Raw genomic sequence first — 23,534 nt, 5'->3', positions numbered from 1 at the left:
CAGCCAGTCATTATCCCAGAGGTATTAGATGTCAACCTTTTATCACTCTGACTTGAAGATTAATGCATTTTTTTAAACAGAAAATCCTAAGGAAAAGGAAGGAAAGAATCCTACATCTTTAAAAGATAAAGGTAAGAACACGCAATAGAATATGACACTTGTTGAAAGCCACACAAAGAATTTGTTTTAAAATAATCATTATAAATCTTTCTCATTGGAAGTCTTAACCAACATCTAAGTGGCTAAAATATTCTACCAGATTTAGAGAATGGTAAAAAGGGGGAAAACTAAGAGATAATAGAGTATGGTAAGCCAATTAATGCTCAGAAGTCTCAACATTAATTAAATAGATAGCACAAAACCACTCTGAGTAATAGTTAGGAACTTTCCTACCAACTTGCACTTCTGAGCAATGCAAAGTGCTTAATTGGAGCCAGTGAACAAAGCCTGAACTGAATGCTTGCATAAATCTGTGAACACAACAAAGCTGAAGTAAATTTAGGAGCATACGAGTGGGTAATGTGATTTCTGGACTCTACAGAAGCTATTAGGTAAAACCCCATAGCTCCAACCATCTGCAATATGAGTGTTAGTCTGAGCCTTTCTTTGGTTCCTTGTTTTTATCCTGAGTTTCCATGTCTTTTTGAATGTGGTCAGAGTAAATGCTTAGCTCATCTGAATGTCCTTCCAAGCATTGTTTTTCTGGGCATCTTTTTGCTCCCCACGTTTCTGGAGATAACTGCATTTGAATGGAGAGTTAATTTATGAATCATAGAATCAACCAGGTTGGAAGAGACCTCTGAGATCATCCAGTCCAACCTATCAGCCAGCCCTATCCAATCAACCAGACCATGGCACTAAGTGCCTCATCCAGGCTTTTCTTGAACACCTCCAGGGACGGTGACTCCACCACCTCCCTGGGCAGCCCATTCCAATGGCAAATCACTCTCTCTGTGAAGAAGACTTATCCAACATGTTATTCAGTTTCTTTAAAATAAAAAGCTCTGCCATATAGAGAGACATATTAATGTTCATTCTAAATTACAGGCCTAAACAAAGAACTGAAGGGAGAGTGTAGTTTAAGTGGTATGGAAAGATGTTTTTTATAAATGTAGAAAACACAAAAATGAATAGTTTTATTGCTAGACTTATTTTTTAAATCCTGGAAGCTGCATTCATTCATTCATCACTCCTGTTTAATTGGGCAGACACTAATTGATCACTTCTTTATACACCAATCAAATTTAAATTGTAATAATCTGCAAATTCCACTCTTTACTATAGAGGTGCTCCCTGGGAGTGCAGAACTGGTGATTCTCAGTATCTGTGTGTCTCAGAGGGTTATGGAAGGTGGTAGCTGCACTGAGAAGTGTTAAAAGTCAAGTGCTGAACTTGCTTTAGGAGCTACAAAACACAGGAAATTGCAGGGAGACCTGCTACATGGATGACAAAACAACCTCCTGGGCATATGACACCAAACCCACAAGGCCCTGTCTGCTCCTGTGGCTGTAACAGTGCCTGATGATCTTTGAGATCATAAACGTTCATGCTGAGTAAAATAGTCAAGTTGAGCAGCTGTTATCCCAAGACTTCCTACATAGTCTCCATAGAGGCCCCTTCAAAAAATGTCAGTTTTCACATTGGAGGTCTTCTCTCAGTGCCCTAAAGGAGTCCACCTGCTGCAGCAACGATCAGGCTCCTAATTTAAGTACCTATCCCTGAAGAATGTGATTTCTCCAACAGCTTCAGCCATCCTGGAAGTGAACTTTTTCTGTTAGAACTCACACTTAGAGCCAGATGGATAAAGCGGGATCACTTCCTGATACCACGGCAGCCAGGAGGCTGATCAGAGTTAAATCTATTTTGGAATAGACTTTCTTTTAGCTGTATCTGTTCTACTGAAGATTTGGTTCACTTCAATTTGGAACAAATGCAATATTTTTTTCTAGATTCTTAGGTGCTATATCCTGTCAGATGGAGTGAAATTGGATCCACTCAGCATCCTGCAAGCTGTGATAGTCAAACCACATGCATCCATAAGCCTGGGAAATTACTTGCTCACTTTGGAACAACCTAACTCCTCCTAAAATTCCCTAATAGAACATATTGCTTAAAATGAGTAATTAAATGAAATATTAGTTGTTTATTTAATATAATATATGGGGTTTTTTTCCTGTGCTTGCTGACCCAGAATACCTTCTTTTTGAAAGACTAAGGTAAAAAAATCAGGCTTCAGCCCACCAGAGAAAACAGATTAATATTTTCTGACTTCATGGAGTTATGGATAATGCCCTAACAATTTCTACTCCTCTGTCATTATTCACATTTACCCCTTCTCCATTCTAATTTCTTCCTTCTGTAAGGTCTTTATAGACAGGATGATCTACAATAACTTCTACTCTTGCATTCACTACTAACACTCTTGCACCTTTAAAAAGAGAAGGTGATCACTAGAGAGGATGCAGGCAAGTGAAAGTCAAATCTGTTTATGTTCACAAATTTTAGTTTTCATTTCTAAATATTTGTTCATTTTTTTTCTTTGAAATGTAGAAGGCTTGACCTGTCTTCTAACTCTCAAAACCTTAATAATATCCCTGCAGATTCTCTGAAAGGAAAAAATCCCAAGAATCCAGAAGGGTCAAAAGAAAAAGGTAAGTGACACTAAGAAATTAATAACTGAATATCAAAACAGTGACTTTGTGCCAGAAATAGGTCTCAAGTAGAAAGATGAGGATGGAAAACCAAACCCATCTTGGTTCACATTTAGATTATTTTAGCCACTATATATTATTTTTAGCTACATTTGTGCTGTACAGATTCCCAGTAGGGTCCCTACCTGGGCTTCTTTTAAGTGCAGGGGTTTGATTTTGCATCCTGGGGGGAATGCTAAAATGTATTTTTGTACCATCTCTGGTTAGTTTGTCAAAACCAAGTTATCTAAATGCCATAGTGGGGACATTCCTTCGGGAAACTAAACTAAACCTGGTCCATGTGGCTATGGATGAAGAATGTGGTTGACTGAGAATGAAACTGACTGAGACTACTGACAGATCCAGATGTTTGTGAATGACTGATATAAGTCTCTAATCCTTTCAGCTGCAGGAGGCTGACCTGCTAGCTGTGCACACAGAGAGGTGTTGGAAGGTTTGGTAGTGAGAGAAAACACTGTTTGATGCAACTGGTCATGTGCTCATCATTAATACAATGAATTACAGGATTCATGAGCACTGAGGACTTTCTGAAGAGTAGAGAAACAGCTCAAAAAATTCTGGGAAACAACAAAGGGTAGCACAACTGTGCATGGTTCCTGAGCTATAATGGCACATCTGAACTGGTGTCAAAGTCCTGGGTTTTATTGAAATCTGGAGATACTCAGTGCAGCCCAGATTATGGCTGGCATTATGCAGAGCACTGAAAATCCAGCACTTCTGGAAGGAATCTAAAGCCATCCCTTCCAGTTGAGCCAGGTCATGGCTTGGGGCTCAGGACTCTTCTGTTTTTCACTGTTGTTAGTCCGTGTGTCTCACTTGAGCACCACAGGAGCACAGTTTTCCTTTATTAGTGCTTAGCCACTTCTCGGTTTTCTTTTGTCCTTGGCTTTCCTGGCCTGTGTCAGGAACAGTGTGACCAACAAGACCAGGGAAGTCATTTTGCCCCTGTACTCAGCACTGGTTATGCCACACCTTGAGTACTGTGTCCAGTTCTGGGCTCCTCAATTTTAGAAAGGTGTTGAGGTGCTGGAACATGTCCAGAGAAGGACACCAAGGCTGGTGAGGGCCCTGGAGCACAGCCCTTTGAGGAGAGGCTGAGGGAGCTGGGGGTGTGCAGCCTGCAGAAGAGGAGGCTCAGGGCAGACCTTATTGTTCTCTATAACTACCTGAAAGGAGGTTGTAGCCAGGTGGGGTTGGTCTCTTCTCCCAGGAAACCAGGGACAGAACAAGGGGACACAATTTCAAGCTGTGCCAGGGGAGGTCTAGGCTGGATGTCAGGAGGAAGTTCTCGACAGGAAGAATGATTCGCATTGGAATAGGCTGCCCAGGGAGGTGGTGGAGTCACCATCTCTGGAGGTGTTTAAGAGGAGGCTGGCTGAGGCAATTAGTGTCATGGTTTAGTTAATTAGAAGGGTTAGGTGATAGGTTGGACTCAATGATCCTAGAAGTCTTTTCCAGCGTGGCTAATTCTGTGGTTCTGCTTTGTCAGGTACAAGAGACTTAGCGTATGAATGTGTTGGTGGTGTTTTTTTCCCCCTATCTCCTTTAATACTTGGTTATATTCTGCAGAAAAATTAAAAATACAATAATGTTCTTGGACTAGTCACTGTGATATAAAACTATATGAATATACATTCAAAGGGTGAGCAGTAGTCTTCTTTTATGTGTGATTTTAAATGGCTATATATATGCAGGAAGTGCAATCCTGTTCATAGGCAATACCCATATGGCCTCTTTGATATTAAAAGCATAATGGAGGCTGGAATGAGTAAATGGTCTTTTTGTCACTCCTGAATAAAAAGACTCCTCCTTGCCTTTATCAGCAGCATCTGACCTCTAAGACCAGTATTCCTGATACTTTAATTGTATCAGCTTGGATAACATTTTATTTGGGTTCAGCAGAAGAAGAATCCACTGATGCCAACCGCCCTGTAGAACCACTTTCCTCTTTGCAAGTCATTATTCTGCATTGCCTACTTGAGAGACAGCTAACAGCTTCCTCAGAATGCAAAGAAACTAGTGACATGCTGAAGACTTACTGTTTTACATATCCAAGTGTGAAAGGATGAATGAATGACCTCATTGTTTTGTCCTGTTCTTCATTTCCATACTGTTAAATCTATTTAATTACCCCATCTCCCTGTTTTTTTTTTTGCTCTCTACATATCAACTTGTTTGACTTGCTTTCTTTTCAAATGTCATCTTATTTCTCTAACCTGACTAGTGACAAATGTTAACTGTTTCTTTCTAGAGACTGGTAAAAGAAAAGATGTGAAGCCTCCAGCAGTCTTAAAGGAAAAGGGTAAAGTCTTATCACTGTGTGGTGGGGAAATAAGTCCTTGTGAAAAGGTCTGCAGAAATCTCAGTGCAGGTTGGATATATTTTCAGCCACAAGCTTTTGGTGAAAAGGAACTAAACCTAGCTTCTCCTCACTTAATAGATTTGAGGCATTGAATGGAGCAGCATCTGCCATGATGATACAAAATCATAGCTCTTATTGTGGCGGTTTTCAACTGCTGTCTGACCTGCACAGCCAGTATTGCAGTGGGAATGAGGGTCTACTTTGAGTGAATGAGTAACAGAGTTGTTAGTGACAGAAGGACAGGCTGGAATGACAGACTGCACAGGAATGAGAACATGGCTTCCACTGCAGAAACATTGCTAGCTAATTTAGGGGGAATTATTTTTTGTTTGCTTTTAAATCTTAGAACTGAGCCTGTTATTGAGACAAACAGGCATTTTAACTCACCTCTTTTGCAGTCTTGGTTAATCTGGTCTTCTGCATGTTTGTTAGAGTGCTGCTTGCCACAGTGTATATCACCAACTTTCTCCTTCCAACCTCTGTTTGATATCTTTTCCAGACTCTTCAAAAGGAAAAGAAGCAAAGACTTCAACTGTGACTAAGGAAAAAGGTAACAATCTCAAGTTGAGCTGAGCCTTTAGCATAAGATTCACTTGGGAAACTCAATCCCTTGTGCAATTACTTCCAAATGAAATCCTAGTTTCTTCACTTAACCATCCAGAAACATACCTGAATGCCATCCTTTGCTGCTAGTTCTTTTAACCTGGCTGATAACTGAGAGATACCGACAGGGCTACTCACCCAATTGTAGAAGTGTCACTTTATAGACATCCAAGTAATAAGAACTTCCTTTCTTCTTTCTTAATTTTGTCTTTCTCTCTTCTCATTTATTTCTTCTTTTTTTTTTTTTCCCTCCCTTTTCCTTTCCTTTTTTTCCTGCTTATCATTTTAGGTGACATTTTGCTTTTCTTCTATAAGACATTATTTAATTGTGCTTTGCTCTGTCTACTTACATTGAAATACCAACATTAGCCAGCAAATAAAAATCAGTTGCAATTCATAGCACCTCTTAAATATTAGGCATTTTTAGGCAGAAATAAAGCTAATTATGATTAACCAACTACTTCTTTTTTAAAATTTATATCAGTTAAATTGAAACAAAGCTTAGTTTCACACTGGTTTCAGTATTGATTAAATACCACTTGCTCATTAAAAAGCAGTCAGGTTAAATGTTTAAATACTTTAACATGGCTAAGGGTATGTAATAACTTACTAGCTAATGGCAGTCCTCTGAGTTAGTCAAGACAGCTGAGAGGAATTGGCTCTAGGTGTATCCCAGACCATCACACTCAATATAAAGGGGAGGTTTCCTGACAAAAAAGGGTTTGTCTGCTGGAGCCTCTTTCTTGGGTTCTTTCTTATCCTGCTCCTCTTCCTTCTTCTGCTCTTAAGGAGTCATCCTGGATATTGTGAGTTCTGTGCTTTATTCCTTTTGTATTGACACTGGTATTAATTTAGCTATTTCATTAAGTCCATTTTCACTTCAGCCTGTGAGTCTTCTCTCCTCTTACTGATCTCCTCTGCTAGAGGTGATAGAAGAACAGTAGCCCCAGATATGGGCTAAACATAGACCCGACCATTAAGTAATTGATTGTTGAGCTCCTGATTGATTTATCTAAATTTTGTCTTCATCTCCACATAAGCATTTTTGATTTGAAGATTGTTTTACTTACATTCCAGAGATAGTAAAAGCCAAAATAGCATTTATTACAAAAGATCAAATGTTACAAAGAAGTAATACATATCTAAGGGGGGTTTAGCTGTGGTACTAACAAATTAGCTTTAGTGAAGCATCAAACACCCACCAACTAGACAACAAAATAAGCATTTTAAAAGGACTTGTTCCACTGGCTGACCAAACTGAGTTAATTAACTGGTGAATAATAGCTCCTTTTGAGGTCCAAAATTGAGTTTTTTCAAGAAAGAAAATCTTTAATTAAACATTGCAGAATTTCAATGACTTCTCATGGGGTGGTTTATGCTCAGTATGTTTGAGAACGAAACTTGGGACTCAGAAGTGATTAACTTTGCTATCTCTTATTATAAACATAAGCCTTCTTCCCCTAGCAGTTGATTAGACAGATGCAAGATTTTCCTCATAGCAGCAGAAAATATGATCTATGTTTCTAGTGAAATTCCATAGCACACAGAATTTTTGCACATGGGCTAACTTTTTAACCTATAGATTAAAACTCTCCAAGAGATGCAAAAGATTCTGTGCTGTTGTGTCACCTTACAGTCTTAACAGTTTCTTACCTGTCAAGACAAGAACCAAGATCTGAATGCTTAATGCAGAGTATGCCGAGTTTAGTTGTTCTGCAGTGCAAGGTCACACTACAGACACCTGTGATGATTGTGATAAAGAATAATGGCTCTGATGTGCCTGTAAAAAAACAATCAGCTCTAGTTCAGCCTTCAACAGGATATCTGGATGATTAGTAGGGACTCAGTGCTGGATCTGCACAGCCTTTTCAAGTTTCTCATGTGAGATGCTTCTCCTAGCTGCATGCACTTGATCTTGTAAATCACCTGTGGCCATACTCGATGCCTTGCACAGCTGACTGAGAGTGACTGGTGTGTCTCAGAAGTGTGAGCATTGCTCTTGGTTCGGACTGGCTCTATAAGAACTTAAAATACTTGGATTAGATGCTGTCAGATACCTTGTTAGGTCTTGTGTACTCAACTCTAAGTCTGCAAAGTGGCAGTTCTGAACAGGGCTGCAGATCCTTCAAAGCCCCTGAAGTAAGACTGCAACAGAACAACTCAGCTTGAGCAGGAAGATCTCAGGTTGTGTACATGTGTAGAATGACAACACTTTAGTGTCTCTAACAGGGTTCAGTCATTTTCCAGCCACCAAAGTTTGTGATGCAGCCAATCTTACACAAGCTCACTCTGAAGGCAGTTCAGCTCAGCAGCTGCAGTTTTTGAGAAGTTGTTTCTGTCTGTTCTGCTCCATGTGGCAGACCTTCAGAAGCTATTTCGTAGCTGCTAGGATTCATACAAAGGCAGCGCTTCCAAAAGCAAACACAACTAACTTGGTGACACTGAATATGTATGACAAGACATTGACATTTTGTCACAAGAGTGTAACCTCGATGAGTAAAGTGGCTTTGAGCATCCATGTGGGATGCTGTGCTTCACTAAACCTCCTTCTTACCAATGATAAGTGACATCTTGCATATATCAAGAAGATAGCTTGGAAGAAAATCCTGTAGGGAAAAGCATTCCAGAGATTTTGTGGCCCTTGCCCTCTGCAGAGAGGTGCAAACAAGAGGGCACCTTTATGAGCACTTCTACTTTTTTTTTTTGTAATCAACTGAAAGGCAGCTTCTTCAGTGGACAGCTCAGTTTAAACTAGCCAACCAAAACGTGTCTTGAGAACCAGCAGTGGCTTGACTAGCACTTGCCACTTTAGAGAGATTGGGCAAATCCAGTGGAAATTGCATTAGTAGAAGTGAACACAGTGGATCTTCTTCAGTAAGATGAATCCACCTTTGAAATGTGAAAGTCAAATTCACACAAGCTGGGTAGAGAATCACAGAACTAACCAAGTTGGAAGAGACCTCTAGGATCATGTCCATCCTATCACCCAATCCTTCTGATTAACTAAACCATGGCATTAAGTGCCTCATCCAGCCTCCTCTTAAACACCTCCAGAGACTGTGACTCCACCACCTCCTCAGACAGCCCATTCCAATGGGCAATCACTCTTTCTGTGATGAATTTCTTCTTAATGTCCAGCCTAAACATGCCCTGGTGCAGTTTGAGACTGTGTTCTCTTGTTCTTTCACTGATTGCCTGGGAGAAGAGACCAACCCTGTCTGGCTACAACCTCCTTTCAGGTAGTTGTAGAAAGCAATACAAACCTCCTCTTCTCCAGGCTGCACACCCCCAGCTCCTTCAGCCTCTCCTCACAACAGTGCTGTGCTCTAGCCCCCTCACCAGCCTTATTGACCTTCTCTGGACATGTCCAAGTACCTCAACATCTCTCTCAAATTGAGGGGCTCAGAACTGGACACAGTACTTAAGGTGTGGCCTGACCAGTGCTGAACTGCAATAGGAGATCCTGAATAAAAAAGAATTTAAAAGTAAGGTAGATATAGATTAGCTGTATAAAAATTGCAATATCAGCCTGTTCAAATGGTCCATCCACTGCAGAACATCGTTACTGAGTGTTGCCAAAAAGAAATACTTCCAGAAATCATCAGAGCTTTGAAAGTCAGACACTGCAGAAGTGACAGATATATAAATACCAAGACTAAACTATAGTGGGAGGTATAAAATTCCCATTGTGAGTCTGTACTTCTCTCTAAAAGCAAAATAAATGTAAAAATCTTCAATAGAGGCTAAGAAATGAAAGAAAAAGAACAGAAATAACACAGTGTAAATGAAAACCATTTTCTGGAAGGAAGGAAGGTGATTAACATTTTAATTCTAAACAGCAGTTCATCTAAATTAAACATGAGGCCTGGTTTATGGCAGGCCATGAAGTGCAATGTTCTTATGGTTTGAAACTGTATTGTCAAGGAAAATATCCAAGATAAATAAGTAACACCTGTGTGTATATGTAGAAATACACATTCAGTAGTTAAAACAGGTTTGTAAGTACAAGTATGATTGCTGATAATCATCCAAGGGGTTTCCTGGAGGCAGGAACTGCTACATGGTGGGATTTCTGGAACTCCATAGGATGCCCTGGTGTCTCAGTTCTAATTTAAATTTCCAGAGACTCAGATAAATTTGGTAGAATCAATAACAATTTGTAGAGTGCCCTTCCCTCTTCCCTCTCCTTTCCCAAAGAAAGGAATTAGATGGAGAGAGAGAGAATTAAGCACACCCAAGTAAATGAATCTCACTCAATTTGGAAGTTAAAAAGAAAAGTTTAACAATAACTTAAAAGAGATATCTGAGGTAGGGAAGCCACAAAGGATAGGGAAAGGAAAATAGCAAATACAAAATGGTATAAATACAACCCAGTTGTGATGGCTTTGTCCTCCCCATGGGTGATAGCCACGTGGTAGAACAGAGAGAACCCAGGAACAGGTGGTGATGGTGGGATGCAGAGAGACAGAGGAAGAGAAAGTCCCCCTGCTTTTGTGGGACAAGAAGGGGGACTGGGCTAACCATCACCTGGTGGTGTTCAGACCCATCCCTGGGGAGGGGTCAAGACCACCTAGGGTCAGGTTCAGGGTTACTGGAGTGTTAACCCTATACACCTGGGCTACAAGGGATTTCCAGAGGTCATCTAGTCCAAACTCCCTGCAGTAAGCAGAGATATCCTCCCCAAAACTGGATCAGGTTGCTTAGGCCTATGCCACATCCCTGGGCAACTTGTTGCAGTCTTCTGTTGCTGTCAGAGTAAAGAATTTCTTCTTAATGTCCAGTCCACATCTACCCTCTTCTAGACATAAAACCGCTCTGACAAGCCCTCTGAACATCTATCTCTAACTTCATGCATGCTCATGCAATAAAGCAAAACTCTTGTTGCGTAATAATTGTTTCACATTCGAGATCAGAAAGCAGGATTCTGTCTGACTGGGACAATGTTCCTCTCAGCAGCTGACAGATGGGTTTATTGCCCTACCAACCCTATGGTTTATTGCCATTTTGTGGACCAATTGCACTTTTCTGCACAGATCCAGCAGAAAAGCTCTCCCTTGCCAAAAACACTTAGGGCACTCTCTCTGAAAAGTGAGATTGGCAGAGGAAGATCTGCACCTTCCCATGCAGCAGAGAGATCTTATCCCTGGGTTGCTCTGCTCTGCTCCTTGGCCTCTTGAGGTATTTTGAGGCTTGTGCCTGTCTTTGTCGGTGTGATTAAGTTAATCCTCTTATGGTTTTTAGATATCAAGTTTCAAGGACTTAGGGAGAAGTCAGGCTGCTCCTTAGTTGTCAGTGAGAGGCTGGAACAGACTTGATCAGGGATATATTCAGTTGTTTACCACCTCTGCCCAGTGATTTACAGGGTGCCTGGTAATCCATGCAGTGTGAAGCCTGATCATCTGAATCAGAGCCAGCACACCTGTGTTCCTCTCTTTCTAGAGAATGTGTGATCTGTGAGAATGTGATCTCTTTCAGGCATTATTGGCAATACAGGCAAGCTCACAGTAAACTTTTTAGGGAGTTATTTAGTGGATTAAATTTTTCTCTGTAGGTTTGACCTTGAGTCTTGTGTCCAGTTCTGGGCTCCTCAATTCAAGAGAGAGGTTGCAGTACTGGAAGGTGTCCACAGGAGGGCGCTGAAGCTGGTGAGGGGCCTGGAGCACATCCCTGTGAGGAGAGGCTGAGGGAGCTGGGGGTGTGCAGCCTGCAGAAGAGGACGCTCAGGGCAGACTTCATTGCTGTCTACAACTACCTGAAGGGAGGCTGTAGCCAGGTGGGGTTGGTCTCTTCTGCCAGGCAACCAGCAACAGAACAAGGGGACACAGTCTCAAGTTGTGCCAGGGCAGGTCTGGGCTGGATGTTAGGAGGAAGTTGTTGTCAGAGAGAGTGATTGGCATTGGAATGGGCTGCCCAGGGAGGTGGTGGAATCGCTGTCCCTGGAGGTGTTGAAGCAAAGCCTGGATGAGGCACTTAGTGCCATGGTCTGGTTGATTGGCCAGGGCTGGGTGCTAGGTTGGACTGGCTGATCCTGGAGGTCTATTCCAACCTGCTTAATTCTATGATTCTTTGACAGCTGTGTCTTACTAATTAGGACAGAAGGTACTGCCAGGTTATGCAGGAGAGATCAGGCACAACGTATTTCTTGCCCATTAATAACAAAATACATGAAGAAAATTGAATATATTTTTTTTTCTCCAAACCTCTTCATTAAAACTTGGACCAGAGGTGGAAAAGGGCAGGAAAGGTATTTCCTGCTACTGAATGAGAATAATCCTAGACACAGATGCTAATCCAAAGGCTAAATTCTCCTCTCTGGTGCTCCCTGTAGTTGCTCCTTTAACTCTAGTTTCTTCTCATGAATAACATTTCTCTTGACACAAATAAGAGAAATTATGAACTCAAAAAGGCTAAGAGATAAAACATCTTTTAGGAAGTTCTGAGGAAGAAATATATCTCATATGGTTCTTAAATATTTTAAAGCAATACCTACTTCTTAAGCTGTGAACAGATGGACAATTTATGGTGAGATGGGCAAAGACAGTACCAGCTTAGTGAACACCAGCTGCTTTGCTGTAGCTGCCTGCATGAGGTGCTTTGCACTTCAGCATAGCTGTTCTTATGCATTCTGTTATCACAGAGGACCTGACAAGGGAGTGAGTCTGAATTTGTGCTTGTTTTGCTACAGTTTACGTGTCTGTAACCAAAACCATGTGAGAATTTAGTCAAAATTTCCACCAGCCTTGGCCAGATGAGTTACTGTCAGTCTCAGTGCCAGGATAAATACAATGCTTTAAGGAAAGCTGGTGAAATCAGAATTAAAATCATAACAAACCCCTCACTTCTGGCAAATCACATTGCAGAGATTTAGGCTGCAAGGTCGCTGCAAAAGGAAATTATGTCTTAGTAATAAGTGTTTTGAACATCTTAAAATAATAAGCATAGCTTTTATGGGGTGGTTTAAATAGGTTTTTGGAAAGTTCCAGCATAGGAATTACTGCAGGAACTAAATAACTGCTGCCTCAGAGGCATAGTATTGGAGGAAATAAATTAGGAAGTAGACGGCAGTTGTTTCATTTTCATCTTGCAACCCATTTACAGAATAATTGCTTATGATTCCATGTCTGGTCTCATGTTATATTCCTTAATTAACAGGAAAAGATAGAAATAGTAATGGAATGGAATTTTCAGAGGAGACAAGTTAGTTAAAGAATTCAGGCTCAGAAAGGGCTGTGATGTATTGAATTTGCAAGGTGAAGGGACAGTGTGATAGCAATGAAAATTTAGTGTCAATAAACATAATATACTGGAGGGAAAGTCTCAAAGAACATTTTATCTCTAAATTAACTCTGTAAACTCAAGAGAGGACTAAAGGATTACTGCAAGTAAATCCACAAAGAACAATTCTCCATACACAGATGCATTGGGAAAAATGCATATAGTGAATTAAAGCCACTGAATAAAGCAAAGATGCATCTTGTGTGGGGTGTTGCTTATAGAATCATAGAATGGTTTAGGTTGGAATAAAGCTTGTATTTACAGCTTAGCACAATACACAAGCAGATATTTACAGTATACACAGTTATATACAGAAATATACAAGGTAAAAGGTAATACAGAAACACAACAGCCCTCCCAGAAACCTGAGTCCCTAGGAGGGGCTCCCAACTGCCCTTCCACCCTCTCCCACCCCTCTCTACCTTAGCCCAGATGTTACCTTGTGCCCAAGGAAGAATGGAGGATCAGCCAGAGGGATTAGGAAGCAGGTGGATTAATCAGGTTAGGTTAGAGAGAGAAGAATGCAGCCCATAGCCTGGACAGAGAATGACTCTCTTATCTGTGTTTGGATTCTTGCTGTTATACCTCTCAGCAAGCCTATGAGTGAAGTAGACATCACCATTGTTTGCCTTTCACAGCCTGTAATCTAGTTCTCACTAAAATATTCTAGCTAGCTTCAGACTAGCACACAGGGACACCTCCCACTAGAACAAGTTGCTCAATGCCTCAACCAACCTGGGGTTCAACACCTCCAGGGAGGGAGCAGCCACAACCTCCCTGGGCAACCTGTGCCAGTGTCTCACCACCCTCACTGTACAGAACTTCCTCCTAACGTCTGGTTTAAATCTCCCCTCTGCCAATTTAAAGCCATTACCCCTTGTCTTGTCGTTATAAGACCTTGTAAATGGTCCCTCCCCAGCCTTTCTGTAGGTCCCCTTCACATACTGGAAGGCCACTATAAGGTCTCCTCAAAGCCTTCTCTTCTCCAGGCTGAAGAGCCCCAACTCTTTTAACCTGTCCTCATAGCAGAGATGCCCCAGCCCTCTGAGCATCTTTGTAGCCTCCTCTGGACCTGCTCCAACAGTTCCACATCCTTCCTGTGTTGGGGGCTCCAGAACTGCACACAGGACTCCAGATGAGGTCTGACAGAGCAGAGTAAAGGGGCAGAATCCCCTCCCTTGCCCTGCTGCCCACACTGCTCCTGCTGCAGCCCAGCACAGGGCTGCTGTCTGGGCTGCACTCACACTGCAGGCTCATGTTGAGCTTGAGCTTCTTACACACCCCTTATGATAATGTGACCTAGGAAAGAGCAACAAAAGTCTCACAGAAACAGGAAGGATTCAGATTACTTTTGAGATTAATAAGTATGATCATCACAAGATTGAAAATCACAAATCTAAGTCAAGGATTCTTCAATAACAGCACAGAGGAACTAGAAATGCAGTTTTCCTAGCCCAAATGTTTGTAATTACTGTAAGTGTTGAATGAAAGCTGAATGCCCTGTGTCAGGGTGGAAGCCAGTTGCTTATATAAGAAAACAAGCAAAAAGTTTTCAGAGGAAATTACTTCCTTCTCCGTGTTCAGCCTAAATATCTGTTCCTATCTACTGCTGGGTCTCAAAGCTACATGGAAAAGATGATTGTTGAGTAGCAAACAGCATTTTAATGACATTTTCAATCTTTCAGAAATGTTTGTGTTTGAACAGCTCAGAAAATCCCTCACAACTATCACTATCTATGGGGATAAATGACTGCTGGTGACCTAGACTCAAGTTTCTGGTACAGGTTAAAACAATAGATCCCTTCTGGACTCCAATTATTACTTTCTCCATGAAAATTTACTACACTGACACACTTCTGTGACCTTCCTACCACCTGAAATTTACCTTTATATTCTCATTCCTCTGGAAAAAAAAATTAACAAGGTCTGCCATGGTTTGTAGTATTTTTCCCCCATTCACAAAACATAAGGGAGGATGATGCTCACTTCTGGAGTAGTTGTCAATTTTTCATGAATTTTGATGCCAGGGTACATGTCCTTGATAAATATATTTTGGCTTGTATTGTATCTGTCTTAACTGCAAATGTATGATTGGTTTTGGATAGGTCTAGGAAAGGAAAGCTGTGATTTAAGATTATTAATATAAGTCCTCTCCAAACAGGCTTGCAGGTACAAATTCCTAATTCAAAAGCTAGCTGACACTTTTTATCAGTACAGTGCAAAAAAGAATTTGTTCTTCCTCCAAATAATCAAGATAAAGAACCCAGCCAAGAGCATCTCTCATATCTGGGCATCACATTTTCTGGTTCATCATTCTCCTTTATTTCATGTCCTTCCCTGGCCAGCTACAGTATATCACTCACATCTGTTCTCAGCAGGTAATCTGGCTTTTTATCAGATTTAGACCAAATTCCTTGGGTAATCTATCCATCTTTTTGCTATTTTTTTTTTAATACAAACACATACTTCAGCTTCTGAAAGAGCAATGTTAAGGATGGTGCTTGTGCTCTTTTTCATTTGTTCCTTGTCATTTGAGGTTTGATTAACAGGATCTGATCAGAGCAGCGCTATTGGCAATGGCAGTCAGAATGAGGCCTCTTCTGTCTCTCAGGATTTGCTGAGTGTTTGCAGTACATTCCATCAGAAAAACTGTGGCCAAGGTGAAAATTCAAACAGATGTCAAAGCAGGATATTATAGCAGAATAACAGAACTAGTGCAGTGGCAGGCGTGGATGGACCTTGCTCTGCCTGTGCTTGCCTCAGGACCAGAGGCATTATGAGCCACATCCTGTGAGCTGGCAGGACAGAGGTCAGAAGCAGCCTAGAGGTGCACTGCTCTTTTGCTCATAAACCCTATCCAGAATCTTAATACTGGGGAATCCCTCCAACGTATTTCTTGGCAATCTAAGTATGCTTCCTGAAAGCTGATGAGGCTCCTATAGGGGCTTCTAAATTAAAACCTACTGAATGTGCTGCAACAAGAGTTTTGTGGAAGCTGGACTTCACAGCTTTGACAGGCACATCACCTAGGGAAGCAGAGTGATTGCAAAGAGGACTAGATCCTGGAAACGTTGCTTTTCATTAATCCTAGGCAAGAAACGTTTTTCACTTGTTTCTTTTAAGTACCAGATGTATTTCATTCTCAAAGGACAATAAGTGACAGGAAACTTAAAAGCTACTTGAAACCAGAATCCTTATTTGCTGCACACTACTGATAGATAGCATTTCAGTAACTTCAGATTTAAAACTTTCCTTTCCAATCTGTGTTATCCAAATGTACTAACAGGTTCAAATCAAAGGACTTTGCATTTTAAGAACAGGGGAGAGGCAGAGGTCAGTACCCTAACCCATAATGTTACCACTTGAAGCTGTCCTGTATCAGGACATGCTCTCCAAAGGAGAGGTAGAGCCCTGCTTCTGCTTGTTTCCTTTCCAGCTTCAGTTCCACATCAGGCCCATTCATACCAGCACCCTTTTCTGGGGAGTAAGCACTCTGAATTTCAATTCTTCAGTCTTTTGCTCTCAAATGCCAGCCTAAGCCAGAGGCTTAGTGCTGCCACTTCTAACTGACATGTTTCACAACAAAAGTGACATCTCTAACTACATTTTTAGAAGGTTCAGTCCTATAACAGCAGCCTGGGGAATGAGATTTCAAATGAACTTAGAGATGAACTTGGCTCAGCTCCATCAGGACTGCAGCAGCCATCTGTAAATGCAGGTAGCCCTCCCATTTTAAATACCTTGGTTCTTTTAGCAACATTCCAACATCTCAGGGGTGACCTCATTGCTGTCTACAACTACCTGAAGGGAGGCTGTAGCCAGGTGGGGTTGGTCTCTTCTCCCAGACAACCAGCAATAGAACAAGGGGACACAGTCTCAAGTTGTGCCGGGGGCAGTATAGGTTGGATGTTAGGAGGAAGTTGTTGGCAGAGAGAGTGATTGGCATTGGAATGGGCTGCCCAGGGAGGTGGTATTGAAGAAAAGGCTGGATGAGGCATTTAGTGCTTGGTCTAGATGACTGGATAGGGCTGGGTGCTAGGTTGGACTGGATGATATTGGAGGTCTCTTCCAACCTGCTTGATTCTATGGTCTTTTCACAGTCTCCATTGCAGATATAGGCAATGCTTAACTGGAATCCCAGGCTGAGCTTTTGAGGGGTTTTAATTCTATCTGCAAAGTTTGAATAGAGGGCACACAGCTTACTTTGGGGAACCCATTACACCTTGTTTAAATTGGGTGTAAATATTAATGCAGAAGGTTCCTTTCAGTCTCTTCCCAAACTTAGTTCCCACCAAATTTGTACTGTGGGGTTTGGAGTTGAGATTGCTGCATGATCAGGTTTTGTAATTCCTCCTTTTAGAGGCTTAAGAAAACTGAATGTTACTTCAGTTCTAATTTTATGCATTTGTTTCCCACTCTAAGCTTCAATGTTTGTTTTTAACAGATGATGTTTCCAAAATTTCTTCCAGAGACTCCTTTCCCCTTCAGAGCTTCCTATTCCAGTCTATTGTTGAGGAGAGGGAATTAATTAATGAGTTGTTTATTAATGTTGCTATTCAGAACTCTGGCCACCCCTGACCACTAATTCTAATAATATCTTGGTTCTTACACGGTTATGGAAACATTCTGTGGATAATATCTAGAATCATAGGATCAACCAGGTTGGAAGAGACCTCCAAGATCATCCAGTCAACCAGATCATGGCACTAAGTGGCTCATCTAATATAACCAGCAAAATACATAAACATTAATGAACTGGAAGAGACAATTCCTGTGATCAATGCTGCTTGTGGTCAATATGCTGCTTGCCCAGTAGCTGGGCTCAAGCTCTTTCTGCTCTATTGCAGAAGGCAATGGAGAGTTGCAAAGAGGCACTTAAGCATTTACTCACAGATTATTATTACTACCCCCCATGGGGGCTGGCCACAGCCCAGACAGCACCCAAATGCTTTCAGGGAACTCTGTCTTGTTGGATGTTGAGGCTTGAATCTTCCCAGCTTCTGTGGGCAGGACGCAGACAATCTCTGCCCTTGTGTCCTGGCTTCTTCTGGACAATCTGTGTATATGTCCAGGGATTCTAGGCAGGACCCTCAGGTGCAGAGGCAAATGTGGTGCAGTCTCAGCACCATGTCACACTGGCCACACAGGCCGATCGCGTGCAGACATCCAGGGTCTGCTCCTGGTAACTGGCGGCAGTGGAGTTGAGCAGGGAAGCAACAAGGCAGTGTGCAACAGCAGCAGGGCTGGGCACAGCAGAGAGAGCAGGCAAAGATCAGAGGAGCAAAAGCAGATTGTTCACCTGCCTATCTCCTTTTATCAATGTGGGCCAAGACTGATTGCCCTTTGGACACAAGAACAGCCAATCAGGATGGCAGTTAGCCAAACCACACCATGTTAGGCAGGGTCCACAGGCCTGGCTCCCCCAAATACGGGAAGAGCAGGAGCTTTGCACCCAGTAGGCCATAAGCTAGGCGTGTGGGCTGACACAGCCACGTTACACAGCCTGGGCCCTGGCAGGACAGGCTTTATGGTGCCAGGCTCTTTGTGTCTCTTTGTGTCTGTTTGATAGCTAAACGTGTATAGACCTATAGGCCCTCCACGACACCTGTCTCCCTTCTTCAGTGTTGGTTTCTCAATCTTCAGTCTGTGCCTCTATCTCCTAGTGTTAGTGTCTTGGAGGAACAATGACTTTGTACCTACAATTTCCTGCAAGGGTTTAGAAAGCTGGAATTTGCTGTCAGCTGCAGCAGAGCTGGGTGTCTGTGGGGAAACGTCTCATCTTTGTGATCCTCATGAGGATAAGGCTGAATTACTTGAAGCTTTCTTTGCCTCAGTCTTTAATATGTTTTAGTCTGGTGAAGAAAAGGCTGAGCAGGGGCCTGAAAAGAGGTTGTAGTGAGGTAAGCATTAGTCTCTTCTCCCAAGGACAAGAGGAAATGGCCTCAAGTTGCACCAGGGGATGTTTAGGTTGGATATTAGGAAAGCATTCTTCACTGAAATAGTGGTCAGGCATTGGAGCAGGCTGCCTGAGGAGCTGGAAGGGTCATCATCCCTGGAGGTGTTCAAAAAACATGTACACGTGACACTTCAGGGCACGATTTAGTGGTCATGGTAGTGTTGGGTTGAGAGTTGCAATTCATCTTTTCCAACCTTAATCTTTCTATGTGTCAATGAGATTTTTCAGCTGGTGAAGAAATGTATTCCTAAATTGCATAATATACTTTGAGTTATGCACACAACAAAGCTCAGCTCTAGGTGTTTGAGTGCTGCTGACTGATGCTGCCTGTTACTCATTTCAATTGTGAAAATAGAGTGTTTCTATTTCTGTTTCAGCTGCGGTGAAAAAGGAGGGGGAGAGGAAAGGTAAATCAATTATTTTCCCTTGACTGAAGTGTCTTTCAGGCTCTGACCACTATGAGAAATGTTTCTGTCATTTAGCGATACAATTGCAGTGACATACACCACATCATGCGCTACCACCGGCCGGCTTTATCTACTCCTCCTGTGATAACACAGCTGTCATTTCCACTATTGTTAGCTTCTTTTTACCACAGGCCAACACAGCCCAGTATCAGGTGCTTCATCGCTCTGATTGGGAAGAAAATGAAAGGCTTTTGTTACCATGTTAGGATTTGTCAAAGAGAGCAAAACTTGCAGTGCACCCTGCATGCTGACCTGGCTGCTCCTACTTTGCACAAAGCACTTACCAAGGGCCACTTAATTTCCTCTTTTGAGATGTGTATGTAGCATGAACGTGAGCTTTGCTGAAGTTGTTCTTTGGTATTTTAACGGATTACTAGAAAAATTAGCTCTGAACCAGAACTTAAAACATGAAAATGCTGCAAGATAAACACACTGTATCCATCAGACACTAAATACCAATTTGTAGTATTGCCTTTCAGAACAAGATTTGCTGGGTTGAAACATTTCTTTTTGTAATTGGTCAGCTTTATTTCAGCTCCAAAAGTAATGAACTATTAATCCTAAAGTGACATTTTTCTTTATTCTAATCAACTTTGTTATGGTTTACAAACTGTATTTTGCTCACTGTGATGGTTTGGAAGTCACCTGCCCCCCTCCCCTCCAATGAAATAATCCAGACTAGACTCAGCCAGATGGAAGTTAAGGAATGAAGCTGTATTTACAGCTTAGCACTATTTGCAAGCATATACATACACAAATGCTTACAGTTATATACAAGTTAAAAGTAATACAGAAACACAACAGCCCTCTCAGAAGTCAGAGTCCCCGGGATGGGCTCCCAAGCACCTTTCCACTTTCTTTGCACCCCTCTACCTTATCTCAGAGCCTGCCTTATGTGTAAGGTGAGTTTGGAGGACCGGCAAGGGGAGTTAGAAGCAAAATTGGTTGGGTTACACAGCAAAAGCCCAGGGAGAAAAACACAGACACTGACTCTGACAGATAAACACACTGTCTTGTCTAAATTTGTGTTCTTGCTTTTGTACATCTCAGCAAGCTATGAGTGAAGTAGACATTGCCATTCTTTCCTTTTCACAGCCTATAATCTAATTCCTCTCATTAAAATATTCCAGTGTGCCTCAAACCTGCACACTGACTAAATTGAAAACATTTTCATTAGAGATTTAGTATTGAGAAAGCAAGAAAAAACCTGCATCATTATTTCTGACCTCCACTAACAGGGGAGGTTAAATTCAGGGTAAGGGGAATGTCTTTTGTTGACTCAAAAACACACAGTTGAACAATGGAGCCAACCTTTGCTGTCTACACACAAAGACATTTTCAATGCTTCTAGCTTATTTTACTCTGTTATCCTTACACAGAGATGCTAGCTGAACTGGAAAACAAAAAAATAAAACCATTAGTCTCAACTGTTTTAATAGCTCATGAGTGAAATCTTGGCTGTGGTGATGTTAGTGGCAAAATTCCCATTCACTTCACTGGAGCCAAAATTTCACCTCGTGTTTAACAGAATAATAAAATTCATTTTGGTTATCAAACTCAACTGTGCTTAGTAGGTATTGAGCAGGATATTTTGTCCAAAGATTAATTTGCAACAACTGAGGCATGAAAGGTAGTGCACGAAGCAGGGAGAATCAGAAAACTGGCAGCTATGCCCACAGCCATAGGTTTTCAGAAGACAATGTGCCAGCTGTGTTCACAGCCCTTGAATTACTCCCCTGGACTCTGTAGCAGAAATTAATAATCTGTTATGAATTATGAGTATTTTCCTATTACTATTATTTTTTATTATTAATATTAAAAAATCAGGAAAATTCTGGGGTTCTTTGGTTTTTCAGTTGACAAAAAACAATTGCACAGAATTAAACCAGTTTAAACTATCAAAACTTGGAAAACAATAACGTGAAACCAGGAAAAATTCTGTTTATGCCTATGGCTTTCACTCCAGCAGATGTACTCATGACTCTCTGGTCCCTGAGTAAGTCTCCTGTATGAAAGACACTTTCAAACTCGTGATGTGATTCCAGGGTAAATACAAATATTTCAGGCAGAGGGAATAAATGCTGCTAAGTGTGAGCTGCAACACATTGCTGCCTTTAATGAGCCACAAACCAGGAGAGGTAGGAAGGCTCCGTGCAGACAAAGGCTCATGCAGAAAGGCTGGTAGAGAAAGGCTAAAGTAGAAAGGTGCAGTTTCTAAATCACTCCCCTTTATATACTTGATTTTGAAACCGAATTGGCCAACAGGCACTAGCACCACTGTTCTGGCCAATGAATTCAAAGCTTCCTCTCTCCTTTGACTACACAGGCACGGTGAGGGCAGCACAAGACACCTGACACAAGGCACTAAAGACCCCTAGCCCTCAAGGTTTTGCTGGGGCCAAACCCTTATTGTTTGCTCATCTACTTGCTCCTGGACCCCACTTCGACAGGAGGAGCAGTGCCAGGGTTAAACCTGCCTGGCAAGATTTAGGCCCTACCAGGAAAGACTTTTACTCCCTTAATGGAAAGACAGGAGTGAGGCAATTGCTAAGGAGGCTGCTTCCATCAGCCTTAGCACAGGCTGTGGGTCCATCCATTTACAGAACATCAAAGAATCTGAAATACCTACTGCTTACCTTTGGTTCATTTCTCACAGGTTAGGATTCTTTCATCTTTAACCATGATCTTCCCCAACAAAACTGATTTTTAAAGAAAATGCATTTTTAATGAAGATCCTTTGAAGTTGGATCAATATTTCAATTTCATTTTCTTCTTATATGTATTATCTGCTTTAAAAATAAATAAATTCCTGGGAGATCTTCATTTGTTGAAACGATTTTCACAACAAGTATAGGTAAGATACTTCCAAGCATCTGGCTCAGGGCAGGGTGTCCCTGGTGCTGCTGATTATCACCACCAATCTATGGAGGTGCAAACTGAAACTCAGCTTTGGTCATTCTTCTGATATGATGGTTTTAATTTTTGGACTAAACCTTCTCCTGTTTTTCTGAGATCACAATCAACGTTGTCAGCAAGGCAGGTAATGATTCTAGCAAAAAACAAAACAAAACAGACATAGGATTATTTAAGTTGGAAAAGACCTTTAAGATCATCAGGTTCAACTGTAACCCAACACTGCTCAGTCTACCAGTCAATCATGTCTCTAAGCAACACATTGACACATCTCTTAATACCTTCAGGGCTGGTGATTCAACCACCTCCCTGGCTTGAACCCTTTCACTGAAGAAACGTTTCCTAATATCCTGCAACTTCAGGATACTCCCTATCATCCTATCACTTGTTGCTTAGAAGAAGAGAATAGCACTCACATCACCACAACCTCCTTTCAGGGGTGTGTAGAGAGCAACAAGATTTCCCCTCAGCTTCCTCTTCTCCAGACCAAGCAGTGCCAGTTCCCTCAGCTGCTCCTTATCAGCCCTTTTCTCCAGACTCCTCATCAGATTTGTTGCCCTTCTCTGGACGTGCTTCAGCACCTCAATGTCCTTCTTGTAGTGAGAGGCCCAAAACCGAACCCCTTACTTGAGGTGCAGCCTCACCAGTGCTAGTCCAACAAAATTTTCCACTAGCTAGAGAACTAAAGAAAAGTGTTCCAGCAATGTTGCTGTCTTCAGTAGATATGCACTAAAATGGACAAATGGGCAGAATTGACCTCTTCCAAAACAAACCCATGCCCTACTTTAGCTTTCTCATTTAACTCCACACTGTCTGCAGGTTCCACATGGAAACTATTGCGTGTTACTGGCTAACTCCTAATATGATTTGGGTTCATTTATTTCTGCTTATTCTGTTATTAAATATTGCTCCAGGCTGCATGTTTATTCCTCTGACTGGCAATGAAAAGGGGCAAGGTTTGCTGGTTTGCTTAAGGATACAGCATTACTTTTTATTTTTGCCCAGCTGCAAAAATAGTAGAAGTAGCCAGGCAGTGCTCTAAATTTACTGCTTCATTACCCAAAATATTTTGTGGTAGTTGCACACATAGTTCAAATACCTCTTTACCATTTCTCATGTGGATCCTGCAGCACATAGGCACTGCACTCTATATGAAATTGCCTCCAAATATTCTGTTTTATTCAAATACACACCCTTCATCTAGAGAAACAAGAATAATGAGCAATGCAGAGTGACAAGCCATCATC

The 23,534-nt window shown here is 41.6% G+C and overlaps 1 protein-coding gene across 1 annotated transcript in view; it reads left to right on the top strand.

The window, feature by feature from the left end:
* TRDN (triadin) overlaps positions 1-23,534 on the top strand; it is a 243,953-nt gene that overhangs the window by 174,369 nt on the left and 46,050 nt on the right. Inside the window, 5 exon segments of the mRNA XM_064170120.1 lie at positions 81-131; positions 2,601-2,651; positions 4,963-5,013; positions 5,573-5,623; positions 19,285-19,314. Of these exon segments, the coding sequence (XP_064026190.1) occupies positions 81-131; positions 2,601-2,651; positions 4,963-5,013; positions 5,573-5,623; positions 19,285-19,314 (234 nt within the window).

Source organism: Pogoniulus pusillus, chromosome 33 (genome assembly GCF_015220805.1).
Source record: "Pogoniulus pusillus isolate bPogPus1 chromosome 33, bPogPus1.pri, whole genome shotgun sequence".
In the NCBI taxonomy this organism is placed as follows: Eukaryota; Metazoa; Chordata; class Aves; order Piciformes; family Lybiidae; genus Pogoniulus; species Pogoniulus pusillus.
This window is presented reverse-complemented; position numbering and strand designations above follow the sequence as displayed.